The following is a 13,707-nucleotide window of genomic DNA, read 5'->3' as shown; positions in this document are numbered from 1 at the left end:
GGGACCCAGGCAACAGATAGGAAGGACTTAGTATATAAAGATAGTCATTACCCATATATACTTAGTTCTTTATGATTAATCTATACATTATTACTTAGAACCCAACAGTTCATTCACCTATCAGTTTTATATAAGATAAACCCTACTAAAAAGAGGTATCCTTAGTCTCTAGTCTCTCAACTCAAAAACCAAGTATAGCTTAACTAGGCAACACCCTCTTAGACACAGCCCCCTTTAAGTCTATTCTATAGACCCAAGCCTATATAAGGCCTAATATTAATTAGTAATAGTATAGTTACAAATCAGCAACTTAAGGATTAAGTATCTACTTAGTAAGTAGAAGCCCTAACAAACAATACTTACTATAACTATAGAGTATTATATAACACATTAATCATCCTATCTTTACAGAATATATATAAAATCAGTAATTAGCATAGCACCAAACAAAACAGCTAACAACCAGGAAGGATAGCAGACTATAGTATCCATTATATTATCTACAATAACAACACCTACTAATAAGCAACTCATAGTAATAGTAAGCCAGCTCCAGGAGTAGCTTATTACCCTAAATAACCACTTAGCACTAATTAAACCACTAAAGCCTACATTCTTTAAAGGAGCTTGAACTTAGTTTTAAAGCTTCCTAACTTAAATAGAAATATAACTTTACATCATTCACTACTCCAAGGAAGCAGATAAAGTTATTTATATATCCACCTACTTAAGAGAACAGGTATTTAACTAGTTTAAACCCTATATCCAGGAGTTCAACAAGAAACTAATAAAAAAATAGAGTAATACAACAAAGGATATCTTCAGGTCTTACAACAAATTTAAGTAGAAACTTGAATAGACCTTCAGAGACATTAACACAATACATATAGCAAAAAGAAAGCTTAATTAACTATAACAAACCGGCTTGGCTAGTAGCTACATAGTAAAATTCTAATAAATCATCTTATACCTAGATATAGATAATAATACCTATATTTAGCTATTTAAGCATAGATTAAAAGAAGAAGTCAAAGATAAACTTATATAAATTAACAAACCTAATAAACTAAGTAAACTTATTAAGGTAGTAGTTAAATTCAATAACCAACTCTATAAGAGAGTATAGTAATAATAAGAGAGTAAATAGTAGAAAAGTAATTCTAGCCAATTATACCATCCATGGTTAGGAGCCTACTAATAATAGCCTAGAGAGTTATATAATAACCCCTATAGACTATAACCTATAGAGCTTAATATAGTAAGACTACCTAATAAAGAACAGAAGTATTAGAAGGAATAATACCTATATTTCTTATATAGGAAACTAGGATATATATCACAGGATTATTAAAGTAAGAGTAATCACCTATAATAGATTAGAGCTACCTAAGACTAAGGAGCCTATAATATTACTAGCCTTAAAAATAAAGGGAAGGCTTAATAACTCTATATAATATAGGAAATAGTAGAAAGATATGATAGCAATAAATTCACAGAAATTAAGTAGACTAATAATATATATAGAAACATAGCTATAGAAGAACTATAACCTAAGACCTAAGGCTACACAAGATATATATCTATAGATATATAGGTACTAATAGCTATAAGTTAATAGATAGACTAACTAAGACCTATAGTAATAGATAGAGCTATAGTACCCTAAAATAATACTTTTAAAGCTTAGAAGGCTATATAGATACCTATAGAATCTCCTAAGATTAATAATAATACTATAATAAATAATAAAGAGAGAGTTAAATAACTCTACTAGGAACTATAAGAGATCTTAAGCTAAGTAAAAGTTAAATAGGATAAGCTTAAGTACCAGCTTTAGAAATAACCAAGACTAGTTAATATAGAAGGATTATACCTATATAGAGATAAGCTATATACTTATATAGGGTTTAAAAAATACCTATAATATTAATATATAATAACTAACTATTACTATAAGAAGGATTATAAAGAGTATAATTAGAAACAGGTAGTATTAGCCTATACTAAGCTAGTACCAAAATAGAAGAAACTACTAAACTAGAAATTAGCTTTTTAGTAACTTATAGTAACTAAGTAGGGAGTATACCTTAAAATTAAAGTAAATATTCTCTTATAACTAGCTAAAGTACTGATTAATTCAGGAGTATATAGAAACTTTATAGATCTATACTATGTATATTAACTATAGGTATAGCTATACTAGAAAATAAGAGTAATACTAATTATAGGGCTTAATAGAGAAAGCCTAGGACTAGGAATAACCTATAAATCTAGGCTATTACCTATAATTATCAGAAACTATCTAGAGTTAATAGAGTTTGATATTACTAATCTAGGAGGATATAATATAGTGCTAGGAATACTGTGGCTTAAATACTATAACCTAGTAATCTATTAGGGCACCTAACAGATCAATTTTGTCAACTATGAATGTAAGATAGTGAACTAATAATAGAGTAGTTAACTATTACCAAATTAAGATATTGGATCGGGAGTAGGAGCCTATAAAAGATTATAGGATAAGAAGCCTAATATAATCTTTTAACCCAAGGGCAGGGTCTATAAGACTAATAATATAAGTATTATTAGGGAGTTAGAGTAACAACTAGATATAAGTAATAATAAACTTAAAGAATATATTATAATACACTATAAGAAGTCCCTTTATATGATAAAGGAAGGAATATTGGAGCTATCTTAAGAATACTAAGAGTTCTAAGATATGTTTATAGTATTACTAATTAGCTAGCTACTAGAGTATAGACTATATAACTATTAGATTCCGATTTAGAAGGGAAAGGAACTAAAATATATACCAATTTACTAATTATTAGAGAAAGAGTCTTAGGTACTAAGGGAATATATTAATAAGAACCTTATAAAAGGTTATATTTAGTACTTTATATCACTAATAAGATACCTAATCCTATTTGTACTAAAGAAGGGTAATAAACTATACCTTTATGTGGATTATAGATAATTAAATAAGATTACTATTAAAGACTAATACCTATTACTATTAATCTAAGAGATTTAAGATTGAATTTATAGAGTAAAGTAGTTTACTAAATTTGATATTACTAATATATATAATTGTTTATATATTAAAGATAGAGATAAGTAGAAAATGGTATTTAGAATAAAGTTTAGATATTATAAATATATAATTATATTATTTAGATTAACTAATATACTAATATCCTTCTAATAATTTATCTTTAGTATTTTAGAAGAATACCTTAATATATTTATTATCATATACTTAGATAATATCTTGGTCTTCTCTAAAACAGAAGAAGAATATATAGGATATATATAAAAAATACTAGAAAAGCTTAGAGAAGCTAAAGTAACTCTTAAGCTTAAGAAGTATAAATTCTATATATAAGAAACTAGGTTTCTTAGGTATATTATTAGTAATAATAGTTTTAGTATAGAGGAGGAAAAGATTAAGAGTATCTTAGAATAGCCTTAACTTAAAACTATTAAAGAAGTATAATAATTCTTAGGACTATATAACTATTACTAAAGAAGTATAGATAGCTTTAGTAAGATTATAATAGGACTTAACTGGTTAATAAAGAAAGATTAAGTTTAGGAATAGGATAAAGTAGTAGATAAATTATTTAAGGGACTAAAAGAATTATTCTAAGTAAGACTAATTATTTATACCTTTAATCTAGAATTACCTATTATAGTTAAAACAGATATATTAGACTATATAATTAGGGTATAACTTATATAAGAAATTATTATTAATAGGATTAGAGAACCTAAACTAATCATCTTTTAGTTATAAAAGATAATACTAGTAGAACTTAATTATAATATCTATAATAAAGAACTATTAGCTATAGTATTAGTATTTAAAATATAGAGATTATATTTAGAGGGAGTAAAATACTAGGTATTAGTTAAATTAGATTATATAAACCTAATATTCTTTACTATTATAAAAATACTTATATAATAATAGGTATACTAGGCTAAGATACTTTTATAATATGATTATAGGATTAAATATTATAAAGGAAGAATAAATAGCTAAATAGATATATTAAGTAAGAGACCTAACTACTAGATTAGAGTTAAGAATATAATACTAGTAATACTAAAGATAGATAAAAAAAGAAACCTTATCTATAATCATTAGATACTTATAGTAATAAGTAAGTTAGAAAATATTATATAGCTTAAATAAATCTAAGAGGCTACTAGAGATAATCAGTATCTATAGGATATAGTTAATAAAGGAAATAATAGAAAGGTAATCCTAGATAAAGGAATCCTACTTATCTATAGATTAGTATATATTCTATAGAGAATATAAGAAGAGATTATTTAGTAATATTATAATATACTAAATAAAGGATACCTAGGGGTAGAAAAAATAGTTAAGCTAATTATAAGGAACTTTTATATATCTAATATATACTAAAAAGTTAGGAACTATATTTAGTAATATAATACTTATTAATAGAATAAGCCCTTATAATACTAATCCTATAGAGGAATATAAAACCTAGAAGTACTAATAAAACTATAGGAATAGATTATAATAGACTTTATTACTAAACTACTAATTTTAGATAGATATAATATAATCATAGTTATTATTAATAAGCTAACTAAGTATACCTATATAATCCTAATAATAGAAACTATTAATATATAATAAATAGCAAACATCCTAATTAGGAATATCTTTATAAACCATAGCTCACCAAGAAAGATCATATCCAATTAAGATAAGTTATTTATATTAAACATATAGTATTTATTTACAGACTAGATTAGAATAGAGCACAAACTCTTAACCACCTACCACCCACAAACTAATAGCTAAACTAAGCAAATAAACCAGATACTAGAATAATACCTAAAATACTATATAAATTACTAATAAGATAACTAAGCAGGATTATTACCAATCATATAATTTATATATAATAATATAATATATATAATAACTAAGGAATCACTATTCTTTATAAATTATAGGTATAATCCTATAATTATTAGAGAACTAATTAGTAATTATATTATAGTAGAATCATCACAAATTCTAGCTATAAATATTAAGTAATTATATAATTAGATAGTATAAGACCTTGATTTCTTTAATCTATAAATAAAAAGTTACTATAATAAAAACCATAAAGAAGGGCCTATACTTAAAAAGGGGGAGAGAGTATACCTCCTATAAAGAAATATCAAAACTAAATAACCTAACAAGAAACTTAACCACCAAAAATTAAGACCTTTCATAATCAAAGAAAGAATAAGACTAGTTAACTACTAATTATAATTACTAGAAAGTATAAAATAAATATACCTAGTTTTTTATATTTTACTACTAGAAAAAGTACTAGAGAATATACTAATTACTACTAATATTAAAATCAAGAATACTAATAAATAAGAATATAAAATAGAAGAAATCCTAGTAGACTAATAAAAAAATAATTAATAACAACTCCTAGTAAAATAGTAAGGGTACCCTACTAAAGAAAATATATAGAAACTAATTAAGAATTTAAGGGGCTACTATTAGCTAGTTTAATAATATTACTAGAAGATAAAGAGGATCCCTAAGAGATAGTAATAAAGAAAGAATTAAAATCAATACTACTCCAGTCTATAGATATAATTATCTATATTAGAGTAGGATCCTTTAATATAGCTATAAGAAGCTAAACATCCTTAGTATAAGTAAGACTAGAATACTCTCTAATAACTAGAGTAATCTTAACTTTATATTTATTTTTAGAATAATTAGTATTAATATACTCTTTCTTAAGCTAATCTAGTTTATCCTTTTTATAATACTTAAGTTCTTCTAACTTAGTAATATCTTAATATTCATATATAATAAAATCACCTATATATTTCTTTAATAACTTCTTTTATTTATATAAATAAGCTAGCTTAGCTAGTATTTCTTACTAAGTAACTAGAATAGCTTCCTCCTTATCTTTAAGTAAAGACTAGGATTTAAATAATTATTACTACTTAGTATTAGTAAAAGCCTCCTTAGGCATTTTATACTTTACAGAACTATTAGTCTAGTTATAGGCTACACAACAGTAGGAGTAATTAGATTAAATATAAGATTTATTTTAAGTAATATAGTAAAGATAAGGAATAAGGGATTTAAAACCCTTATATTTAATTAATTAATGAAGTTTATAACTAGAAATACTGGAGGGAGATATAATCAGAAAAATATAGGGAGAAGAGAAATCAGAAAAATATTTAAGTACTATACTTACCTAAGAGGGGTAGTAGTTATTAAGGAATCTTTAAGGATAAAGACTAAGAAAGGAGGGGGTAATATTATAGACCTACTTAATCAAAACCTTAGAAAAGAGATAGGAACTAACCATTCTTAGGAAGTATAAAATAAGCTATAGGATATATAACTAGTTAAGGCTTACTAAGCCAGGACTAAGCAAGTAGTTAGCAGAACAAATTAGGACAAAAAATCTAATACCTAGGTTACTCTATATAATAAACCTCCACTCCCTCTAACTATACCATATTCAGTCACTACCCAAGTAAAATAAACCTAATATATAAGGAGCCAGTTAGGGCTACCTCAGCACATTAGCTATTACTCTACTATAATAATATAGCATATTTAATATAATCACATAAGATATAACCCTTAGTAATCAGGTATTAATCCACCCTAGTAATAGGATAGGATCTTATCCTAGTAGTAGGATAGGACCTAGGTAACAAATAGGAAGGACTTAGTATATAAAGATAGTTATTACCCATATATACTTAGTTCTTCACAATTAATCTATATATTATTACTTAGAACCTAACAGTTCATTTACCTATCAGTTTCATATAAGATAAACCCTACTAGAAAGAGGTATCCTTAGTCTTTAGTCTCTTAACTTAGAAACCAAGTATAGCTTAACTAGGTAACACCCTCTTGGACATAGCCCCCTTTAAGTCTATTCTATAGACCCAAGCCCGTATAAGGCCTAACATCAATTAGCAACAGTACAGTTGCGAATCGGCGACTCAAGGATTAAGTATCTACTTAGTAAGTAGAAGCCCTAACGAACAATACTCACTATGACCACAGAGTGTTACGTAACACTTAGCTTTATATAGCTTCTTATACTTCTTAAGCTTTAATAATAGTTTTAGCTACTTAGGATTATAAGAATTAATCTTATAATTAATCTTACTTAAAAAGATTAGATTAAGTTAATAAAGAATCTACTAAAGTCTTATTTATAAAGTTTATATTTAGGTTTTTTTTAATCTAATCTCTAGCTAAGCTTTTTTAGTCTATATTCTTTTAAACTTATCTTAGATATATTTTATTCTAAGAGACTAAATAAATCTATTTAGGATAAGCTAACTATCTTTAATTACCCTTTCTCTTATTATAAATAATAAAGGGCCTATTAATATTATTAATAAAAGAAAAAGAGATAAAAGATTATTATTAAGAGAACTAAGAAGTTCTATAATATAAGAAATATAAGAATTAAGCTTTAGCTCTTTATCTTTAATCTTTATCTTAATCTCTATCTTAATCTCTATCTTAATCTCTATCTTAATCTCTATCTTAATATTCTTATTACTTTTATCTACTTCTAATATCTTATATTAAATAAAGATTATAAAAATATTATATTTATTCTTTAGCTTAATAAAACTAAATTTAAGAAGATTAATAAGTTTATATTTATTATTCTTTAAATTTAAGATAAATAAGGGTTTTTTAGGATTTCCCTAAACTCTAATTATAAGTTATAATTTATTAATTAGCTTATAATATTTATATAGGAAGTTAGCTAAGATTACTAAAAAAAGATCTTTTTTAATAAAATCTTTAAAATTATTAATTATTTAATTTTAAAAGGAATAGAAGATAGTTACTAAGAATTTAAATATTAGGCTTAATATTAGGCTTTATTTTTTATAATATAACTAAAAGGTATATACTAAATTCCCTAAGGCTCTTCTAACTATCTAAAAAGACTTTTTAAAAGTAGAAGAATAAAATAATCTAAAAATACTAAGGAGTATTTAGTTAAATTAGCTATTTTACTTATATTACCCTATTTAAATATTAAAAAGCTAAAATAATATCTTAATAAACTAATCTAGATATAATCCTATAAATATATTCTTATTAAATATAGTTTATTAATCTAGATTAAAAGCTTTTTTTAGTATTCTATAAAATAAAAAATTTATTATAATTATTATAATTATTATATTTATAAGATCTAAAAGATAAATCTTAGTAATTAAACTAGAATTATTAAGATATAATCTAGTTTCTTAGATTTAATATAATATTTATAATCTAGCTTCTTAGATTTAATATAATACTCTATAAGTTTAATCTTTTTAATATAATTAGATTAATATAATTATTAAAATTTAATATTTTAAAATATAAGATAAAAAAAAGGGATAAATAAAAGAGAAAGAATAAATAAAAAAGAAAAGAGAAAAATAGTAATTTATATTTTTAATTAGATAATTTTAAAATATCTCTCTTTTTTAATAATAAATACTATTTTTAACTTTCCTTATATAATATTATATAATATTTTTAAGTCTTTATCTAATTATCTAATATATTTAATATATATTAAGTATATAGATCTAGATATTAAATTAAGATCTTTTATAAATAAAGAACTTTAGCTCTTACCTAGATTTATAATATAGATATATATAATATTAAAATTCTAGATATTCTTTATAATATAATCTTAAAAAGCTATAAGAAATAAATTTATAATAAGATAATTAATCTAGATTAAATTCTATTTATTATAATTATAAATAATATTATTTTAATATTTTATATAAGAGATATTTATCTTAATCTTAATTTCTAATATATTATTTTTTAAGCTTATAGATTTAGAATAGGTTAATTAAGATAATATAATCTTATTTATTTTATAAAAGATTATAATAAAGCTTTTATAGCTTTCTATAATATCTATAAGTATTTTTTTTTTATATTTAGATTAAATATTTATTCTAGATATTAATATATAAGTTAATTATTAATCTAATAATTAATATATAGATTATAAGGAATATAACTTAATTAGGTATATTTATATAAATATATTTATAATTTTTTTATAGTTTTTAGAAGTAATACTAAAGAGTTAGTTATAAAAAACTACTTAGAATAAACTTTAATATTTTTTTATATAATAGATAAAAGTATAAGATTTTAAAAGCTAAGACTAAAAGACTTTAATCCTCTAATTATCTATACTTTATCTAAACTAATAATATTAATTAAATTCTATTTTAGGATCTTTTACTTAATAAAGAGTATAATATATATTATTAATTAATATTATCTTTAATCCTAAATCTAATTAAATAATCTTAGATTAATAGTATTAAATAATAAATATAATAAGATATTAAGAGATAATATTTATTATTATATAAATATTATATTTAATATAGATCTAAATAATATATTAAGAGAAACTATTAATTATAATATAGATCTTAATCCTAAAGTTTATTAATTTTATATAATTATTAATATATTATATAAAATTTAGACTTAGTAAGATATATATCTTATATATATATTAGAGATTATAAGTTTAGGTTTTTAGAGTATTAGGATATAAAATATAATATATATTAAATATTTATTTTATTAGGAAATTATATCTATTTATTTAAAAATAAGTATATAATAGATTTCTCCTATATTCCTTAATTTTTCTAACTCTAATTTTATAGATAAGGATTTAGGTAATTTATACTAATTATTACTCTTACTAAATAAGATAGTCTATCTAATAAGGAATTTTAAGCTATACTCTAATCTTTTAAAGAGTCTACCTAGAAATAGATAGATAATTACTTATTTAATTATAATAAAGAATATCTATAATCTTACTATCTAAAAGGCTAATCTTAAGGATAAGCTTTTTAATATAATTTTTAAGGAAAGGATTATTAGTACTAGGTTTTTATTAGGATCCCTATACTTTTAAGAAGGTTTAAAATATATAAGTTATAGCTTTGATCTAGTAAGTAATAAAAAGGAGATTATAGACTTTATCTTATATTCTTCCTTACTATAAACAACTTAGAATATACTCTTTATAAGTTTCTAGATCAATCTTTGGTGGCATGACTAGAAAAATAAAAAGGGGGTTACACTTTGTTGGGATTGTAATTCAAAAATTACAATACGTTTGGAGAGGGTGGTGTGTTAGGCGGTGTTGGAAAATGTCATTTTTTCCATTTTCCGCTTTGGCCGCTAAAATCGCCAGTACACAGTGCTGGAGCTTGGCTCTCGGCGCGTCCCGCATAACAACTGTGGGCAACCGCCTCCCGCTCCAACTCCCTTCTCTTCTCTATCACATCATTTGTAACAAATCGAGCTCAGTGTACTTGAATCACGATGACTATTCTCATCTGCAATGGGAATGGAATTTATCGATCACTTGAACAATTCTGGACCAAATAGATCTTCGTTACCCGGATCAACGACACACGGTCGCGCTACGCAACACAAGAATGTGAGATGACACGATCAACTCGGTATGCGACACAGACTATCCATGCACAACTAGAACCAGGGGCGCATAGCCACAAATAGCCCAAGACGATAAAGCGTCGAGAATATAGTACGCAAAAACGCGCAGAACAATGATATCGCCAATTATGCCCAGCTGCCTGGGGTGAGGTTTCTTGTTTCACCTTGTCTGGGATTTGACTTTGCCGAGCTATCGCGTTTCAAGTTGACTATAGGCACCACTTCGTTGCTTCACCACACGAGTTTCTCCATTGTAGAACACATCTTATCCAGTGAAGAATGGACGATCGCTTCCGATTGAGTGGATCTATCATCTCGGGCCAGACCATTGAGGTCCTGAATATGCCACTTCCCAGGGGGTAGCTAGTAGCCTCCAGGGTCCAGGGCTTCAGTTTGCCTAAAGGGGATAAGTGCTATACTCACTAGTAGGTATGGGAAAGAGTATGAGTGGCCAGTCAGAATACCTAAAATGGCATTGATTCATCAAGGCTCCCCAGTGAGGATTTTGTCCACATTCCTTCTTCTCCCTTTGTTGACTTTTGTTGACATCCCACTATCGTCCCTCATTCTTCCTTTTAACCTTCTTTTGTCGCTCTTTGATCCCCTGTGAATGGTTTAAGCCATTTACATCCCTTCTTTTACTTCACATCGGCTGTTGTGACCATAATCTCGTTCGTTCTGAAGACCGAACAAGCTCCAGTCCGATTGTGTTGCCGTGATACAATTATTCGAGCAAGATGAAGGCATCTTCACTTTCGCTCAGCGCCGGTTCGCTATTTCTTCTATCGCTCGCGTCCACAGGGGTTGCCTCTGAATACGAATTGGTCGAGACATGGCAAGGCCAGGAGTTTTTTGACTACTTCCACTTCTACACTGGTGCCGACCCAACAAATGGATGGGTCACGTACCTTGACCAGGCCAGTGCAGAGAGCTCTGGGCTGGTTAAAGTCACCGACCGCGGGACGGTTTATATTGGTGTAGACCACCAGACAACTCTCAGCACAACTGGCAAGGGACGTGATTCGGTGCGCGTCGGCACCAACAAATACTACGAACACTCACTGGTGGTCGCGGATATTGCGCACATGCCCGGAAGTGTGTGCGGCTCTTGGCCTGCATTCTGGACCGTTGGTAAAGTATGGCCGCAGGATGGTGAAATTGATATCATCGAGGGTGTCAACCTTCAGAACCACAACGAGATCGTGATGCATACCGGAGGCACTTGCGCCTTGACCGATCAGGGAATGTCTGGGATTGTAAACGCAACGGGATGTGGTGAAGCGCTAGGAACCGTGGGCTGCGTTATTGAAGGACACGAGGGCAGCTACGGAGATTCATTCAACAACCAGGGAGGAGGCATTTACGCCATGGAGTGGACCGAAGAGTTCCTCAAGATCTGGTTCTTCCCCCGTCACTCCATTCCACCCTCCCTCAGCAGCGGTGAGCCCGATGTCACCGAATTTGGCATCCCAATGGCTCTAGTGCAAGAAGGCTGTGATGTCGCGAACAGCTTCAAGGAGCAATCGTTCGTTTTCGATGTGACATTCTGCGGCGACTGGGCTGGTGGTGTGTTTGGAGAGTCTGGCTGCCCAATGACCAATCCAGACTCCTTCCAAAGCTGTACAAACTATGTTGCACAGAACCCTGACAAGTTCAAGGACACATACTGGGAAATCAACTCGGTCAAGGTGTACCAGACGGAGGCGAAGAACGCAGCCCCAGCTCAACATGGTTCCCTTACCCACGCGGCATCTCAAGCACCCGTTACGCATACCCTGGCGACCAAGACCGCCACTGAGACACATGTCGTTCCGCAAGTTCATTCCTCCGCTTCGGTGGCTAGCCACTCCACAGAGGAAGCCACCCACGTAGTTGAGAGCGCTACTCATGCTTCGGTTTCCCCGACTGTTCACCCCGCGGGGGGAGCTCCTCATTCAGTTGAGAGTGCTAGTCATGCAACAGAGATTTTTCTGACTGTCACCCCAGTGGCCGTCACCAGTCCCATGTTTGCAGCATCCAAAATCCCCACCTCCCTCTTAGAGGAGCAATCGCCTGTTCCTACTACTCATGCCAAACCCGCTGTCACCCGATACGTGACTGAGTTTGTCACCGGAACAACGACACTTTGCGCTTCAGCCGAAACCGAAACTTCTTCCAATCTACCCTCCGCCAATATCGCAGTTTCATCTCATGCCTCACATGCCACACATGCCCCCCAGGCACCGGATGTCACCCCCACTTCACCATCCTATGAGATCGAAACCCCAGCTGGATGGGCTGCATTGACCAAGGGATCAGATGGTCATTTCACCACTTCTAACTCTCACACTTCTTCTGGTCACTCATCCACACCGTCTCAAGTCCCACAGATCCAATCTACCCCTGCACGGGAGCCAAGCGGCGCAGATGCCAAGACTACTTCTCCCCCTCACGCACATTCAAGCCACTCATCCACGCCATCTAAGACTCCGCAGGTCCAGTCTCCACATGCGCAAGCACCAAGTGGAGCAGATGCTGTTTCAATCAAACCAGCTAGCCACCGACCACCTCCTAACCTGGCCACACCTTCTTCTTTGCCTCACAAGCCGTCGACTGGCCCTGCGAGGGAATCTGGTGCTGTGAAGCCCTCGTCAACGCCGCACAGTTCGAAGGCTGTCATTCCCAAGCCCTCGGGTGGTTCCGCAGCGTCCACTAGCTCTCGTCACGTTTTCCCGGGTCTCTCGCCCTCGGCAACAAGCCCTGTCTTCACTGGCGCTGCTGAAAGACTTCCCATACAATACCCAGTGATGGCTGCTGCGCTCGGTCTTGCTCTTGTCGTATAGAATCCTGTTTTAATGGATTCCTGGATTGAGATTTTCAAGTTTTAGGAGTTATCTGGGGGACATTTATTTTCTTGCACGTAAAATAAGCTCTTTTCGTTCGGCTAGAAATTCGCAATGGCGATTTATTTCATTTAGATGATACGGCGTTATCCAGTTTTAAATACCATTTATTGATCTGAGATATCTTGATTACTCGTAAAGTAAGCAGATCGCCAATGACTAAATGCACTAGTATGTAGTACCTAACTATCTTCCAGATGTCCTGTCAACACTGCAAAATCTAACATCCTAGTGCTAGCCTCGCCTTCCAAT

The 13,707-nt window shown here is 29.8% G+C and overlaps 1 protein-coding gene across 1 annotated transcript; it reads left to right on the top strand.

Annotated features, from left to right (window-relative positions):
• Positions 1 to 11,310: 11,310 nt before the first annotated feature.
• N7466_008332 (glycoside hydrolase family 16 protein) lies at positions 11,311 to 13,395 on the top strand (the record flags this gene model as incomplete). The annotated part of the gene is made up of 1 exon (XM_057167721.1): positions 11,311 to 13,395. One exon carries the CDS (start codon positions 11,311 to 11,313, stop codon positions 13,393 to 13,395), a length of 2,085 nt encoding a protein of 694 aa, XP_057018352.1.
• Between the last annotated feature and the right edge of the window lie 312 nt (positions 13,396 to 13,707).

Source organism: Penicillium verhagenii, assembly GCF_028828195.1.
Source record: "Penicillium verhagenii strain IBT 33310 chromosome Unknown utg000008l_segment0_segment0, whole genome shotgun sequence".
In the NCBI taxonomy this organism is placed as follows: Eukaryota; Fungi; Ascomycota; class Eurotiomycetes; order Eurotiales; family Aspergillaceae; genus Penicillium; species Penicillium verhagenii.
This window is presented reverse-complemented; position numbering and strand designations above follow the sequence as displayed.